The sequence below is a fragment of the Aethalodelphis obliquidens genome, unplaced genomic scaffold, assembly GCF_003676395.1.
Source record: "Aethalodelphis obliquidens isolate GAN/ISIS:26980383/991018 unplaced genomic scaffold, ASM367639v1 scaffold41, whole genome shotgun sequence".
NCBI lineage: Eukaryota > Metazoa > Chordata > Mammalia > Artiodactyla > Delphinidae > Aethalodelphis > Aethalodelphis obliquidens.
In genome coordinates this window covers 9,281,319-9,296,425 of record NW_020837985.1, presented here as the reverse complement: position 1 = coordinate 9,296,425, position 15,107 = coordinate 9,281,319, and the positions used below count along the sequence as shown (strand labels likewise).

Below are 15,107 nucleotides of genomic sequence, written 5' to 3'. Positions count from 1 at the left end.
CTGTCGTTTCTGTCCTCATGGACCTCAGGATCAGAGATTGGAGGGGCACTTCAAGGAAACAGTTCCCTTTGGCTAGGCTACATGGTAAGCAGTTAAGGTGAGTAAAGGAGAATAGTGGGACATCAGACTGGACTGGTTAGCTAGGTTCAAACTAAAGTGCTCTGAAACAGTGAACTACTGAAATGACCCTTCATTCATTACATTCAAATAGGGAATCCCATAAAGTCTGTACTTAATTTGGTTATCAGTTACACCTTAGAAAAAAATCCTAACATCAACATCTTTGCTATACACGTAAAATGCACAAAATGGCGATTTAACATATAGTTCTATACAGTGAAATGATTTCCTTGTTCAAGATGGCCCATAGTAATAATGCCTTGATACACACAGTGAATAAAAAATACTTCCAAACAAATGCATTCACAAATGCCTCTAGATCTTGAACGACAGCAATATTATTTTGATGCATAATTTATGTTTTATCATAACTGAGTGTGAATGGAATGTAAGATTTTTCTTACTGAATTTGGTAGATATCATGATATTTTGTTTCTTTTTTTTTTAAAGAATGAATCATGGAAAGCTGTTAAGAGTAAAGAATAGTGATTACACTGAGTCCCAAACATTTATAAATGATGCGGGAAAAGATTTGAAAAGTAGGAGACTGGGGTTTCAGAGTTAAAACAATTAGAGATAAGAAGAAAGAAAGAAAAAAAAAAACATAGTTGGCATCTCTCCAGGGCTCAAAGAAAGAGATGGAGAGAAGGCAACCTCACTAGGACTATGATCCCTCAATGCCAAAATTCTACATAGAGCTCTATTACTCCTTATCGTGTCACTGCAAAATACCATAAAATTGCCACTGTCTTCCCTATTATAATCCCACTTTGAAATGCTTGCACTGTTTAAATGATATTTACTTGTATAGAAATTAAGAGACTGCCTCCATTGCTCTGGGCCTACCTTGCCCTCATATATCTTTTGCACTTGAATCTTAGAGAACAGTTTACTCTGAGCAAACTTAGCAAGAAATATAATCCACCCTAAATTGTTTATTAGGTTTAATGGAAACAAATAGCATTCAGAAACACTGAGAAGTCTTTACAATGATTCTTGCTGAATTTAACAGAATTCTCATACATGCAATTCTACTACTGTAATCTCTCAATTGATTTCTTAGGACTCTTTCTAAATCAGTGTGGTCAAAACCCTCCAATGGTCAAGTTCAACTGTAACAACAGAATACAGCAAGACCATTAACAAAAACGAAAATAATTTTCACCTTCTCTGAACTCTTGTAACTCTTTATTGCCTCATCTAATACCAGCATTTTAACACTGTCACTGGTGCCTCCCATTTACACAAGATCGTTCAGAGAATCAAGATTTATGGATTCTGGGGCTTCCCTAGTGGCGCAGTGGTTGAGAGTCTGCCTGCCAATGCAGGGGACACGGGTTCGAGCCCTGGTCTGGGAAGATCCCACATGCCGCGGAGCAACTAAGCCCGTGCGCCACAACTACTGAGCCTGCGCGTCTGGAGTCCGTGCTCCGCAACAAGAGAGGCCGCGATAGTGAGAGGCCCATGCGCTGCGATGAAAAGTAGCTCCCGCTCGCCACAACTAGAGAAAGCCCTTGCACAGCAACAAAGACCCAACACAACCAAAAATAAATTAATTAATTAAAAAAAAAAGACTTATGGATTCTGAACTAAACCTGTAACCCAATAAGAACCAGATACTGACCAAAGAGGTTAGCTACACACTGAATATACTGTATTGGTTTCCTGTAACATCAACTCTTGTGTGTTGTCAAAACACAAAGAGAAGTGAGAAACCTAAAATGGGAATTACCATTACAGATGAATTACTATACTGGCTCATGGTGTTAACTGTTTTACATGGGCAGATCCTGACTGACAGCTAGATCAGGAAACCATGATCCCCTGAGGCTATATGAAAAAAACACTTTGGTGTAGATGTGTATGAGTATTCTCTTGAGAGAGGGGTTCCCAACTTTAATCAGATTTCAAAGGGGTCCATGATAAAAAAAATAATTCTCTGGAAGGCAAGATCATCTATTAACACTGAAAACTATAGGTGCCCCACTCTCCTTGGAAGGAAGAAAGAAATGATGGGCATGCAGCTATGCCAGAACTACAGTCTGATAGATTAAAAAAAATACTTTTATATTCAATGCAGTAACAGTAAAACAATTAAACATGATTTGAATTTAGAGAACTCAATCTGATTTATCACCTAGTTTGATACATCCAGATTTTTACCTGTATTGATAAAGAACATCAACCATGAGGAAATGATAAGGGAAATTCCTTGATACACTGATGGCCTACAATCTCCTACACTTAAGCCAAAGGACATGGCTGTTAACTACTCATTGATAGGTTACAACCCCCTGAGCAAGGCCAGACTTTATCAAACGTCCCAAAAGCCATCAGAATTCACTCTGAGATTTAACTAATCATTTGAATAAGTGCTGTATAAATCAAAACGGCAATTAACCCAATAAATTATTCAAATTATGTATTTTAAATAATAGTCCTGTTCTTGTTTATATTGGTAAGACAATAAAATTTCTAATTTATATAAATTTAAAAACTGACAGTTCCTCATTCATTTCATTTAACTCAACACTGAGTCTCTAATTCACTGTATGTCAGACACTAAACTAGGAATAAAGCTACAAATACAAATAACAATCAACAAACTCAGATTCAGCAGGGAGGGGAGAGAAAAAGGGAATCAATAAGCTAATACAATTACAATATAGCACATAGAAGGAGTACCTAAATTAGATGTTCTCTTGGATAAAGTAGTTCTTCGATTTTTAAAGGATAAAATACACTTAAAATACGACTTAAACATAATTTAAATGTTAGCAGAATCTTTGGGAGTTAGAATTCACAATTCAGAACAGTCTTGTTGATAAGAATTGCATAAGCAAGAAACTCTAACATGGCATCATAAAAAATGACTAAAACATATTGCAAGAGATAGAAATAGAGACCTTCCTTACATACAATTGTCAGGAAGAGGATTATTTGCCAAATAATAAAAATTAATGTAGAATGAAGTCCAAAGCAAACATAATATTCCTATAACCTGCTAACCTTCTAAAATTTTAGCTTCCTGGAAATACTTTACATTTACATTATGCTTTGTAATTTTCTAGTGTTTTCTCACCATTCACTCTCTACAACAATGTCACCCATTATTACAGTACTTTTAGATGATGTGCTTCTAGGTATTGCATGTTAATTTGTTTCACACTTGAGGAACAGACTGAAAACAAAACCCTTTTGATTAATTCAAACCTGATATTCCAAAATAAAGTATAAATCCAAAGAGTCTATTAATAGAATTTCAAGAACATTCAGAGGATGGTTATATATGTCAAAATCACATCTTTTACAACACTGAATTCTAAGGATCTCAGTGCATTATCCCTCAGGCCCTCTTTTCAGACTCATTCATCCCCAGGACACATGTTCAACACAAGCAGCCAGACCACCCTGCTTCCTACCTGTCCATAATCTTTGCAGCAAAGAATGGGTAAGATCAGAGTTAGCCAGGTATTTTGCTTCAGTAACTCGGAGCAGCCACCTTTCAAATTAAGGTTTCATTTCAAATCACTGGATTTATTTAAACTCCTGTTCTTCTCTACCTCCTTGCCATGCCTACATTCGTTCATACCAACCGTGCTGACCAAATCAAAGTGCCCACCCCATAGCCTTTATGCTCATGACCGTCTCCTGCTGTAAGAATCAATTAGACTATCAAAAATTCCTTTCCCACTCCACCAAAAACGCCACCGGTATTCTACTCAAAGTTTATGTACTTCATATAATTTGTTCAGGCCAACATGACCATTCTTTGTTATTTAATTCTGTTACAAAACTCCAAACTCTAGCAGGTTGCAGTCCACCCAATTTCTATTTCTTAATATTTAGCATTTAAAAATTATTATAATACTACAGATAATCATATATGCTTACACACCTATGTTAAAGTTTTAAGAATTTACACTGACTCCTCTCCTGTTAGATTCTACTTTCTTAGAATAACTAATATTCATGCTATTATTATTAATAAAGCTAACATTTATTAAGTGCCTACCATGTGGCAGAAAACATGAAGTGCTCTAAATGTGCACTGTCTTGCTTATCCTCAAAGAACCATTTGAGTTAGGTACTACTACTGTTCCCAGTTATTTAAGGAGGTCATAGAGGCTCTGAAAGTCAAGTAATTTTCTCAAGTCGAAACAGTGGTGGATCCCTGAATGGAGGTTTGTCTATCTCTTAAAGAATTTGCTTTTGATCATTATATATTCTGCATCTTACAACTGATCATTTTCAGCTCTTGTAAAACTTACTGCAGTATTTCAAATATAGGGGGCTCTTTATCAAGAGGTCCTGAAAACAAAAAAAATATAAAATCAAGTTATCTGTTTATTTTTTCTTGCAAATTTACTCTTCTGCTTCTGATACAAAATAAAATGTGTAAAGCTTTTCGTTAGCCCAGAGAGTATGGAAAACAGCTTTTATTATACTGTACAAAATAAACATCCCCCCTCCCTTGTGTAATTCATAATAGTTTGACAAATATCATTTTATGCTTAGTTTTCAGCCAGTAAGTCACAATCCATTTGCAGTAGTGTTCTGCAATGGTAACCAGATTTCAGAATATCCCCGAAACTTTTGGGCTCATTCTTTACCAACTCACCAAAATTCAATGAACTTTGCTGGGCACCTTTTATGAGTAAAAGGGGCTAGGCCTTGTATATAATTCATTTCACATCAGTAGCTTATTCTTCAGTACTTTACCTACCCATGATGTGGTAGAAACGTATTCATTTTTAATTGAAGAGGGTTGGTTTTTTGGCAATGAGAAAACAGACTTTTAAGACACAATGAATATTAAATATCCACATTCTTTCTTCAATTTTATTGCAACAATTCTCTCCAAGTTGTGTTAACTTTAATGACTGAAATAACGTAATATTTACATACTAGTTTCTAATTTAATAAGAAGAAAAAATTTATCTGCTGATCAATGATCTGTAGGAGATGGTAGGAGGAACAGTCAATAGTTCTTCAATACAATGTCATATAAAATACTAAAACACTGAAACCCTTATGAAGAATAACAAAACTAAGCTGCCTTTTCAATACCATGTTAATTTCTTTTAAGAAATTATACTACCAATTTTTAAAGCTAGTATTCTCTCCCTCAGTTAAAAAAATAATTTAAAAATAAAATTTAAAACCCTTAAGCATCTGCAGATACAGTTCTGTCTACTTAGCGAAACTAGAATTGCAAAACATTCTTTTTTGTAAAATTGATTACCACCACAGATAAATTATTTCCTAATTACTGACTTTAATCAATTACTCACCACAAAACAAAGCATTACATAATGTGGTAAGACAAGTGTTAAATCTCGCAACACATAATAATAATATTCAGCAGGAAAAATGTAACAAATAGGGAACTGGATGCGTGTGATAGATGATGACCGAACTTCAACCAAATATCAGATAAGCAAATAAAACTGTCTTCTCTCGTGATCCAACCCTTGCCATTACATGAACGCACACAAGGCACAGAACAATAAAAGTCAATCCATGATTAACCGTAACCACAGGGAGCCTTTTTTTTTTTTTTTTTTTAATAAAGCAACAAGGGCCTAAACCCTAACAACTATCCAGCCAGATAGCGCTTGGGACCACAGAAAGAGGAGCAAGAAAACTGACGCACACCAGAGTACGCGCAGCTCAATATATTCTGTTGTACTGAAAAATAACAAAAAAGGATTTCTGGATCATGCATCACTTTGTCCATACTTACATTTTAACTTCCTCCAACTAACATAAACAGTTAAAACAGACTATAAATTCAAAAAATAATCCAGGATATTTCCACGGCTGTCCGCCTCAAAAACTATATCTTCAGGTTAACAATTCTGTATGGTCTAGACCGGTGGTTCTCGTATGTGGTCCCTAGACCAGCAGCATCGGCATCATGTGGAGACCTGTGAGGATGCACATTATCGCCCCCACCTCAGATCTACTAAATTAGAAGCTTGTGGCTGTTGGGCCCACGAATCTGTGCCTGACAAACCCTTCAGGTGATTCTTACGCAGGCTCATGTTTAAGAACTACTCTTTCAGACTTCACCTGAATCACTTTCAAAACTGTAGGATCAACGAACTTTGTAAGAGAACCAATGTGTTAGTGAATGGGTACTACACAAAAAGTTAGTGAGTTAAAGTACTAAAGCCAAGAGTTATGATTCTAAGTAATTTCAAAATTAAACAGTTAATGAGAAAGCATTTAAATGATGGGAGAGCAGGATGTAGAAAGAGTAACTACCGGCCCAACACCACTATTCTACAAACACTTCAAACCTCTATATTTTTGTTCCCAATTATATTCACCTTTCTCCACCTTTTTCAATACATTTTCTCTTCTTCTAGAGACCAGCAGTTTTGGGCAAACTACATTGGACTTATAGTCCTTGCCTACTTTACTTCTGCCTCAAGCCATTACTTACCTATCTAAAAGTGAGATTAAAAAACCTGTCACCCCTGAATAGGTGAAAAGTAGATAAAAGAGCTTGAGTTTCCAGTTCAAGCAATCTGAGAGATCACTGAATATGTCACACCTTCACTTTAAGGACATTAAAGCAGAAAAGTAAGTCTCCAAAGTCCCACAGTCCATGGCAGAACAGCACCTAGAACCCACATTTTCTGACTTTAGTTAAATTTACTTTTTTCAATATTCCTTTTCTCTTGCCTTTCAAGAAATCTAGGATAAGCAAAAAATTTGAGCAGAAAAGAAAAAGCTCAATTAAAAAAAAACATGAATCAACATAATGAAAGGAAGACTATTAGAGAAAGAACAATAAGAACAAAGCAGGTGTGTTTCAAAATAAATATGTCTACTCCTATTTCTAATCTTGCTTTCAACATTCTTTTGTGGCGGGGGGAAGGGGAGGGGAAGGGAGAACTTTATCTTTAAAAGTTCATGGGGTTTTCTTTTGTGGAAAATTTAAAACTTAAACTACTAAAATGTTTGTACACTGGTGCAGACCTGTTTGATGATTATTAAACTGAGGGTTCACTTAGATCTTAGGATTCAAAACTTGTGACTTTCTGAATGTAAAGAATCTCAGAATTTAAAAACAAGTCTTATGAATTTCAGTTTGAAATTCTCTACAGGCAGGGTCCTTAATCTGGAGTCCACGGGTAAGTTTTCTACCACCACCCATAATATATATTACTCAGTTATTTTGGTATATAAACACGATTGTACATTTTTCTGAGTCTACAGCTGAAATTAGGTTGTCAAAGGTGGTGACTCAAAATTAGAATCAATACTTTCCAAGTACAAAGAGATTTAGGAAAGGTCAACATACAAAAGGACAAATTTTATTTATATTAGCAAAATAATATTTTAAAAGTATTCACCTATGGTTTCTACAAATTCCAAACTCACCTAATGTAATTTAAATGTGTTTTCAGTTTTTAAATTTCATCTACATACTACTTTTCAGGAGCACACTTCTGTTCCAAATATAGATCACACAACTTATCTCTACTAGTGTTTTCCTTTGAATAGCAAATCCAATCAGTAAAAGACAATCTCTTTTAATTCAGACAATACGTAATTTTATTTAAATTAGAAAGTATTTGTACTTCCTACAATCTAAATTTCTTTGATTTTCCCACTCTACTAAAATTCTGTTCATGAACAGTTTAAAAACTCACATTTGCAAATGTTCCATACAGTTCAAAAAACTCCAAATGTGTGGAAACAGCATTTGTCAATTCAAATTTATACTGTTCTATCAAACTCTGTACTTGCAGACATCTCCACATTTTTTTTATCTTTCATTTTCCTTTCCTTTAGATCTAGAAGAGAATTACATAGAAATATTCCAATAAAGGTTGGACGAGCGTAACTCATCTGAATATTTTAAAATGACTTTATAATTTCAAGTTGAAGAGTAACACCAGAGCATATTACTTTGTTTTGTTTTCACAACTAAAACTTGCTATAGAGTATTCTAATTTCAGTCAAAAAGTTAAATCAGTAGTCAAAACTGGTTTATCACATTTTTTACTGAACAACGTTCAGAATGATTAGATACTTTAACATTTTTAAGGGTGCTTTCTAAATTATAAAACTCTGCAAAAACAAAGATTTTATCATCACCTCAAAAAGGTTTTATAGCATGTTGCAATGACATGATATTCCTTCTGTATTCCAGGCCATTCTCATGTCAACACTAAGGCTACACTTAAAAACTTACAAATTGAGTCTTCAGATCCCCAAAGATAAGTTTTTCAACTCTCCCGCTTCCCTTGCATTTACCTCAGTGCTTTATAATTATGTATTATTTTATATAATCTGAAGCAAGTTTAAATACATTATTTTATTTGATCCGTAAAATAATTCTGTAAGTAAAAGTCAGTAACACTGCTTGCATTTTACTGCTAAGCCAACCAAGTTCAAGGACTTAACTCATATTTACAGGATCAGAAAGTGGCAGTCTGAATTTGAACCTGCCTCTTTCCTCTTTAGAATCCACTGATAGTGTCTCAAATATAACTTCAACTCTGAACTTTCTCTTTCCCCAAACACACTCCTGTATCAACGACCTGTATTTATCTTCATTCTTATGATGTGACTGCACTCAAGAAATTATAAAGAAATTATAAAGCTAATATGTTCAGGTTTGGATATACAGAGGCTGCAGTGGCATATATGAGGGAGATAAGACAGAAAATGGTTGACTGTGTTAGCTGTGAACATTAACACATTAAAAGCCTTTTCAAAGACTTTTAAATTAAAAGACTGTTGAGAAAGACATTAAAATGTTTTGAGTAAAACTACAAATTTTTAAAAAATTAAAGCAACCCACACTTATCAGTAGGAGTTAGATTTAGTCCATATAGAAGAGATCCAGGAAGAGATATGGGAACATATGTATATGTATAACTGATTCACTTTCTTATAAAGCAGAAACTAACACACCATTGTAAAGCAATTATACCCCAATAAAGATGTTAAAAAAAGAGAAGAGATCCAGGTATCAAAAACCACACACTGGAACAGAAGGCGACTGGCCTCTCACTGGCTTCTCAGGGCCTGCATTCATTAGTATTGGTAAATAATCAAACCACCAGGGTTTTCCGATGTAACTGGAAAATTACTTTGAAAGCAAAAAGTGATAAACTGCTACTTAAAATGTGGAGTGTATTTTCGAGGACGAAGTATCTTTCTGAACTTTAAAGAATATGTGATATGGTTTGCTCAAGGAATAATAATGTACTTTCCCCCCAAAAAATAGGTTGAGTCTTCCTCTTAAATCAAATCTACCCCAAACCTAAATGTGGGAGCTTAACTTTAATTTCTGCCCACTAAATTTAGAGTTTATCCTTTTATTTCTAGAGTACATACTGAAAAATATTTTCCTTTTTTTAACATAGGACAAACCTTCTACATATAAGACAAATGGGCATTCAGGTGCCCTACTATCACAACTTTCCCTCCGTACTTCTCTTTAAAAGCTAATGTATCAACATATAAGTCATTTTCCTAGTAATAGCTATACTGCTTATTGTAAATGTCTTACGTACAAAGAGAGTAAGTAATACTTGCATTTCTGCCTGTCCCTCCCTGTCCAATGCCTATAATTCAAAAGACATTTATGGAATAGTATTGAGTAGGGCCTCAATACTATTCCAACTGCATGAATAAATGTGGAAGACTAAGCACTCAATATGGATGCAACCCAAAGAGAATATGAAAGAAAGTAGAGAGGGAGGGATGAAAGACGGAAGGAAATTAGTTCAGTATATTTTCAGTGATTAACTGTTTTGCCCTCATAAGGATATCAAAGTTTCTCAACACTTAAATAATCCTTCTATATTTTTACATGATATTAAAGCAAAAATGTGTGGAATTTATAGGGGATACAGAATGGCCCATAACAAAAGAAACAATATAAAGAATAAAGTTTATCTCATTTAAAAATAAAATCTGTTAAGAGCACCACGTCTCACAGAACTTCTTTTGTGCCCCATATAAAATTCAATAAATCTTAGCAGTTAATTACTTGTCCTACAGTAAAGTACTTTAATACTAAATTAAAGGGCCACCCAAGCCGAAACACTGCTTGAGACTGACAGTAACAAAGTCACGAGAAAATTATTTCTTTCAATTACCTAGAATATGTATATACAATACTCTTAATGCTTTTGTAATTAAAGCCCCACTAGAGCAGAATGCTAAAATCGTCATATAAATGAGCTCACAAAAATCAAACTGACAGCAAGTTGCCGTGATTATCGTATGTGATTATTCTGGCTAATGTTTACTCACTTTAAAGAGACCGTTATTACTGGGGTCATTAAAATTAAATCTAACCTTCATCAATGAGTACATCTGCATGATATCACTCTATCTAAGCACTTGGGAATTTTTTGATGAGAAGCATAAGATAATGAAAAAATTAAGCTACAACTTTTATTTGTTTTCTGACATTCCAAATACTCTAAAAGCAAACTCAGACTTAATTTTTAAAGTAGTTCTTTTTCATAATCTTTTTAACTACTGAATCACCGATTCAACAGCTGATGAATTAGGAAACATTTCACCACTAAAAGTGAGTTTCTTACTAATACCAGTTAATTATGTCAATATCCCTTAAGGCCATTGGGAGAACTAATAAACTATATGCTTTTCCAAAACTGGAAGCTAGTTTAATTGCAACTTTGTCAGTTTGGAAGCCTAAGAAAAGAGTAATATGAATTAACTAATAATTCAAAAAGCCAGTAACTTTAAAAAAAGAAAAAAAATAATTTAAGATTAACATCAAAGAAGTAGCATTTCTCATACTCTTGCATCACAGAGAGGTTCAATAGTGTGTCCCTTCAGAGCAAAAAGCTTCTTTTGGTCAAAATCAGAACCAAAGAGAGCCAATTACTGACTAAAATAGCATCTTTCAGCGTATGGTCTAATGCAGTGGCTCTCTATCAGGAGCACATAAGCCCTCCCCCCCCCCCCCAAAAAAACATTCGGCAACATCTGGAGACACTGTTTACCATCGTGACTAGGAGAGATGCTACTGCCTGGTTCTCAGGTGCTTTCCAAGCCCCTCCTGAGAACGCTGTGTACATTCTCCAGCTGATGAGAGTAATTAAGCCCCCTAAAAAGAAGCACTCACTGAGATGCAGCTTGGAGGCATGAGGCCAAATAACCGTGCCTTCCCATCTCAAACTATAGATTCAAACTGTCCCAAGCAGAGCCCATTAAGCTGGGGGTCACGGACGTTTGCAAAGTTCCAACACCTTCGTTTTTGCTAAGAGAAAAAAACCCCAGCCTGGTCTAAAGTCAAGTATCATGACTAATCAAGATTTCTCTGCCTGCCATTGCCAACTCAGGAAGTTGACTTAATACAAATCCATCAAAGACAAATCTACAAAATGCCCACTACATTTTAAAGGGAGTTGTAGTGAAAAGAAAATGTCAAAAAGGCTGGTAAAGTTGTTGAATTGCTAGACCCCTCATCAAAATAAATGGGCTTCAAGAGGAACTGAGGCTGAACCAAGAGACAGCCACCCAGAGAACAGAACTGGAGGCCAGCTAACAGGAATGAGGAAGGCATTCCCTAGGAGAAAGAGGGAATTCTCATTCCTACAGCAGTCCAGTGATCCTGGTGTGTGCTATTTCCCCTTCTCTCCTTTCCAGGTGGTGATTTTATCCTAGGTAACCAATTTCTCCTACACCATTGTATGTAGGGGTATGTTGGAGGTGTCTGAATTCACCCCTTATCACAGATGGCTGGTATAGGAGAAGAAATAAGAGAAGGCCTGAAAGGATTACTCATTTAAAACTGGAAACAGTAACAACCTGCCTTTAGGTCAGTGCACTCTGGGGAAGGAGGAGGTAAACTGGGTTTTGGTTTTAGGTGGAACAGTGAATGACAACTCTGCTAACCATCAACATATTCTGCAGTTTGAAAGACCACCTCTGACAAAGGCCAAAAAAAGCAGATTTGCATCAAGTTTTATCTGAAACTTGGGAATCTGGTTATCTGTTAATCTTCTCCCTCCTACCACCCACAGAGCTCATATTAAGTACAAAAGAGTACTGGTAACTGCAAAATCTGAAGAGTAGGAAAACTAAATGAACAATGTATATGTTTATTCACAATGTGAACAAGTTAATGTTTCTGCCACTGTCAGAAGAAGAGCAATTAACCAGCCCATGTAAAACTACAGATATCATGCTTTAGGTCAAGGGCTCCATATTTTCCATACCATTTTTGTAAGTAGTCCAGTGCCTCCAAACGAGCACCAATCTCAAAAGTGATTCCAGGACGATTTGGGGGCTTTTTACTCATCTTGAGATCCTGTTCTTCGGAATTCTCTTTTCACTACCTCAAGAGAAAAAAAAAAAAATTAGATTCTGATGCATAAAAGGCACAAGGGATTAAACAGAATTTTTTAAACATTACATGAGAAGTTAAAATAACTGCCAAATTTTTAAGAAATTTGAATGATGATTACCAATATCTCTAGGTAAAGTACCGTACAACTTGCAGGCAATCTTAACAATGAATTAAGAAAAGGGAGATTAAAAAGCTAACTACTTTAAAAAAATGAATAGATGGGGATTAAAACTAACTAATGGCTAAAATGCTTTAAATTTTAACTCGAAAATACCCAAGAAAATTCTTCAGGATAACAGCTGAAAATGTTTTTCTGTCTTTGAAAACTCAGGACAATTGAGTATTCTGGCATATGACTGTTGAAATTCTTAAGAGAACAAATTAACCAAGTTTTTCAACAGATATTTATTGAGTGCCTTGTAACATAAAACACTTGATAACACACTAAAGAACACAATTATGGAAGAAACAGCAGACACACTCTTCCAGTGCAGATTTAGTAATTCCTATTGTGATTAGGATTTTTCATTACCTATAATCTCCCACCTTGGTAGCACATGATTCAATAATTTTAATTTAACATATAAACTTGCAGAGGAAATTTCTTTCTTTTTCTTCACATTCAACAAGCAACAATGATACAGACATTTCTTAACTCTGAGAATTTATTTCTACTATATTTCAACATAGACAGTACCCACACTGACAATAAAAATGGTTGTACGTTCAAACAAAAAACTACAAAGGAATACCTATTCCTCTCTAGACCACGAACATGTGGAATATTCACAATCCTCTTGGCCAGTGGCGAGCTAGCACACTTGAGGTAGCCTCTTTTTCACTAACTAGCACCAGAGGAATATGAATACATTTTCCAACAGCCCAATCAAAATATAATATTTAATCAGGAATGGAAACCTACTGGGGGAGAGGAGAAATCTCTAAAACCGTTTTGAAATTTAGAATTACTAATATGACTATGCTCCCTCCCAATTTAAAAAAGAAAACACACAACTGTCTCATGTTTTTTCAATGGTTTTGTCACAATTCTAAAGGGACAAAACAGCAAGCATAAAAACCAACTGCCCTTTCGTCTTAGAAAGAATCTGCTAAGGGAAAATACATGCCACATATGCCAAAGACAGCAATACATGTCATAAAAATACGTAAAATCAAACTTAACTACTCATGGGGGTGGGCGGGGGGGGGGGATATCCTCCTGCCTGCCAGGGCAGCAGCAAAGATTAATGCATTAAAGTTAACAGTAGGCTCAGCCAGAGGGCGTTTGGTGCAAAAGAAACAGTAGTATGAATATTTTTAATAGCGGTCTGGTCAGTGTGCAACACACAAGGCAGTTACTTGTAGAAACGTAATTCACCTTTTCTGCTGCTCTTCACAGGGAGAACTTAGTAAGGGGTAATTGAGAAGTTACACTAACATTCTCTAGGATCAAACTTAGAATCCACAAGAAGTGACAAAGTTAATACATATAATTCCCCCCCAGTGACACTGCGGGATGAGGTGCCAGAAAAGGAAAGATTTCCTTCTTCTTGGGCGGAGAGGGGCAGATGGGGAGGGATCTGAATTAAGGAAAAGTAAGACAAATAAACAGTCTATTGGGGGAGGGGGGTAAAACCTGAAGCAGAAAGAGAAAGGGGGATGGAGAGAACGGAGAGGAATAAAAATCGGGAAGGAAAACGAACAAGAAAGCAAAAATATATAAGGGTGGTGAAACCTGAGGACCTGACAAACGGGAAGGAAGAGTAAATCAACTAGAAGATACAACCCTGGGAAAATGAAGCAATGGTCAGAGAATGGCCGCGGGGCCAAAAAAACGGTGGGGGGGAGGGGATGCGGGGCGGGAGGGGGCTGACCAGAGACAAACAGGAAAGGCTCAGACCGGGCGGCCAGGGTGCAGGAGACGCCTCCAGGTTTGACAGCCGTCCGGCCCTCGGCAGGGGGGGAAGGAAGGGAGGGGTAGAGGGAGCGGCGGCGCCCAGACAATAGGGGCGGCAAGTTACGGAGAGGGACGCGGGAGGGGAGCGGGCCAGAGACAGACACCAGCGCTGGGGTGTCCCGGGCGGCCAGGCGGGGGCCAGGCGGCCTCCAGGCCCTGCAGGCGCCGCCGCCTCTTACCGACTCGGCCTCCTCTTTGCACAGTTGCCGGGCTATCCGGGGCCGAGCCGGGGCGCGAACAGGACGGCCAGCCCGGGACTCCGCCTCCGCCTCCTCCCAGGCAGCGGTCGGGGACGGAGCAGGAGCGGAGCGGAGAGAGCTGGGGCCGCAGCGCGGGGTCGGGCTCGAGGTCGCGCGGGAGGGAGCAGGTCCGAGCCCTCAAGCCCGCTCAGTGTCCGCTGCCATCGCCTCCTCCGCCGCCGGCCAGCCCTGACGCGACGCCGGCCCAGACGACGTCAGCCGCCCGCGACGAACCGGAAGCTGGTCTGGTCGCGTCACGTGACGCAAGAGGGTTTGGCCCGGGCCGTGCGGCCGATTGGAGGGCCGCCCTGGGAGGCGGGGCTTTGCGGCAGTTGGCTGACAGCTGGCGGGAGGGGCCCTGGTTACCGAAGAAAGGAACGCGGGCCCCGGGACCCCATTGGCAGTTGTGAAGTGTTTGACCTTTGAGAGGTGA

General features: G+C 37.5%; 1 protein-coding gene across 15 annotated transcripts in view; it reads right to left on the bottom strand.

Annotated features, from left to right (window-relative positions):
- Nucleotides 1-14,889, bottom strand: part of PHF20L1 (PHD finger protein 20 like 1) — a 78,517-nt gene extending 63,628 nt beyond the window's left edge. For 6 of the 15 annotated variants that reach the window (XR_003438382.1, XM_027132498.1, XM_027132501.1 and 3 more), the window contains exons 1-2: nt 14,615-14,867; nt 12,348-12,467 (exon numbers count right to left, since the gene is read on the bottom strand). Coding sequence is in view for 13 of the 15 variants with exons in the window: in XM_027132498.1 (XP_026988299.1) it covers nt 12,348-12,430 (83 nt within the window). In the remaining 2 variants the exon portion in view is untranslated. Of the gene's footprint in view, nt 1-6,571; nt 6,752-7,787; nt 7,932-12,347; nt 12,468-14,614 lie in introns of those variants that run through there. The other 9 variants (XM_027132505.1, XM_027132509.1, XM_027132500.1 and 6 more) reach the window with 7 other exon arrangements.
- Nucleotides 14,890-15,107: the final 218 nt, after the last annotated feature.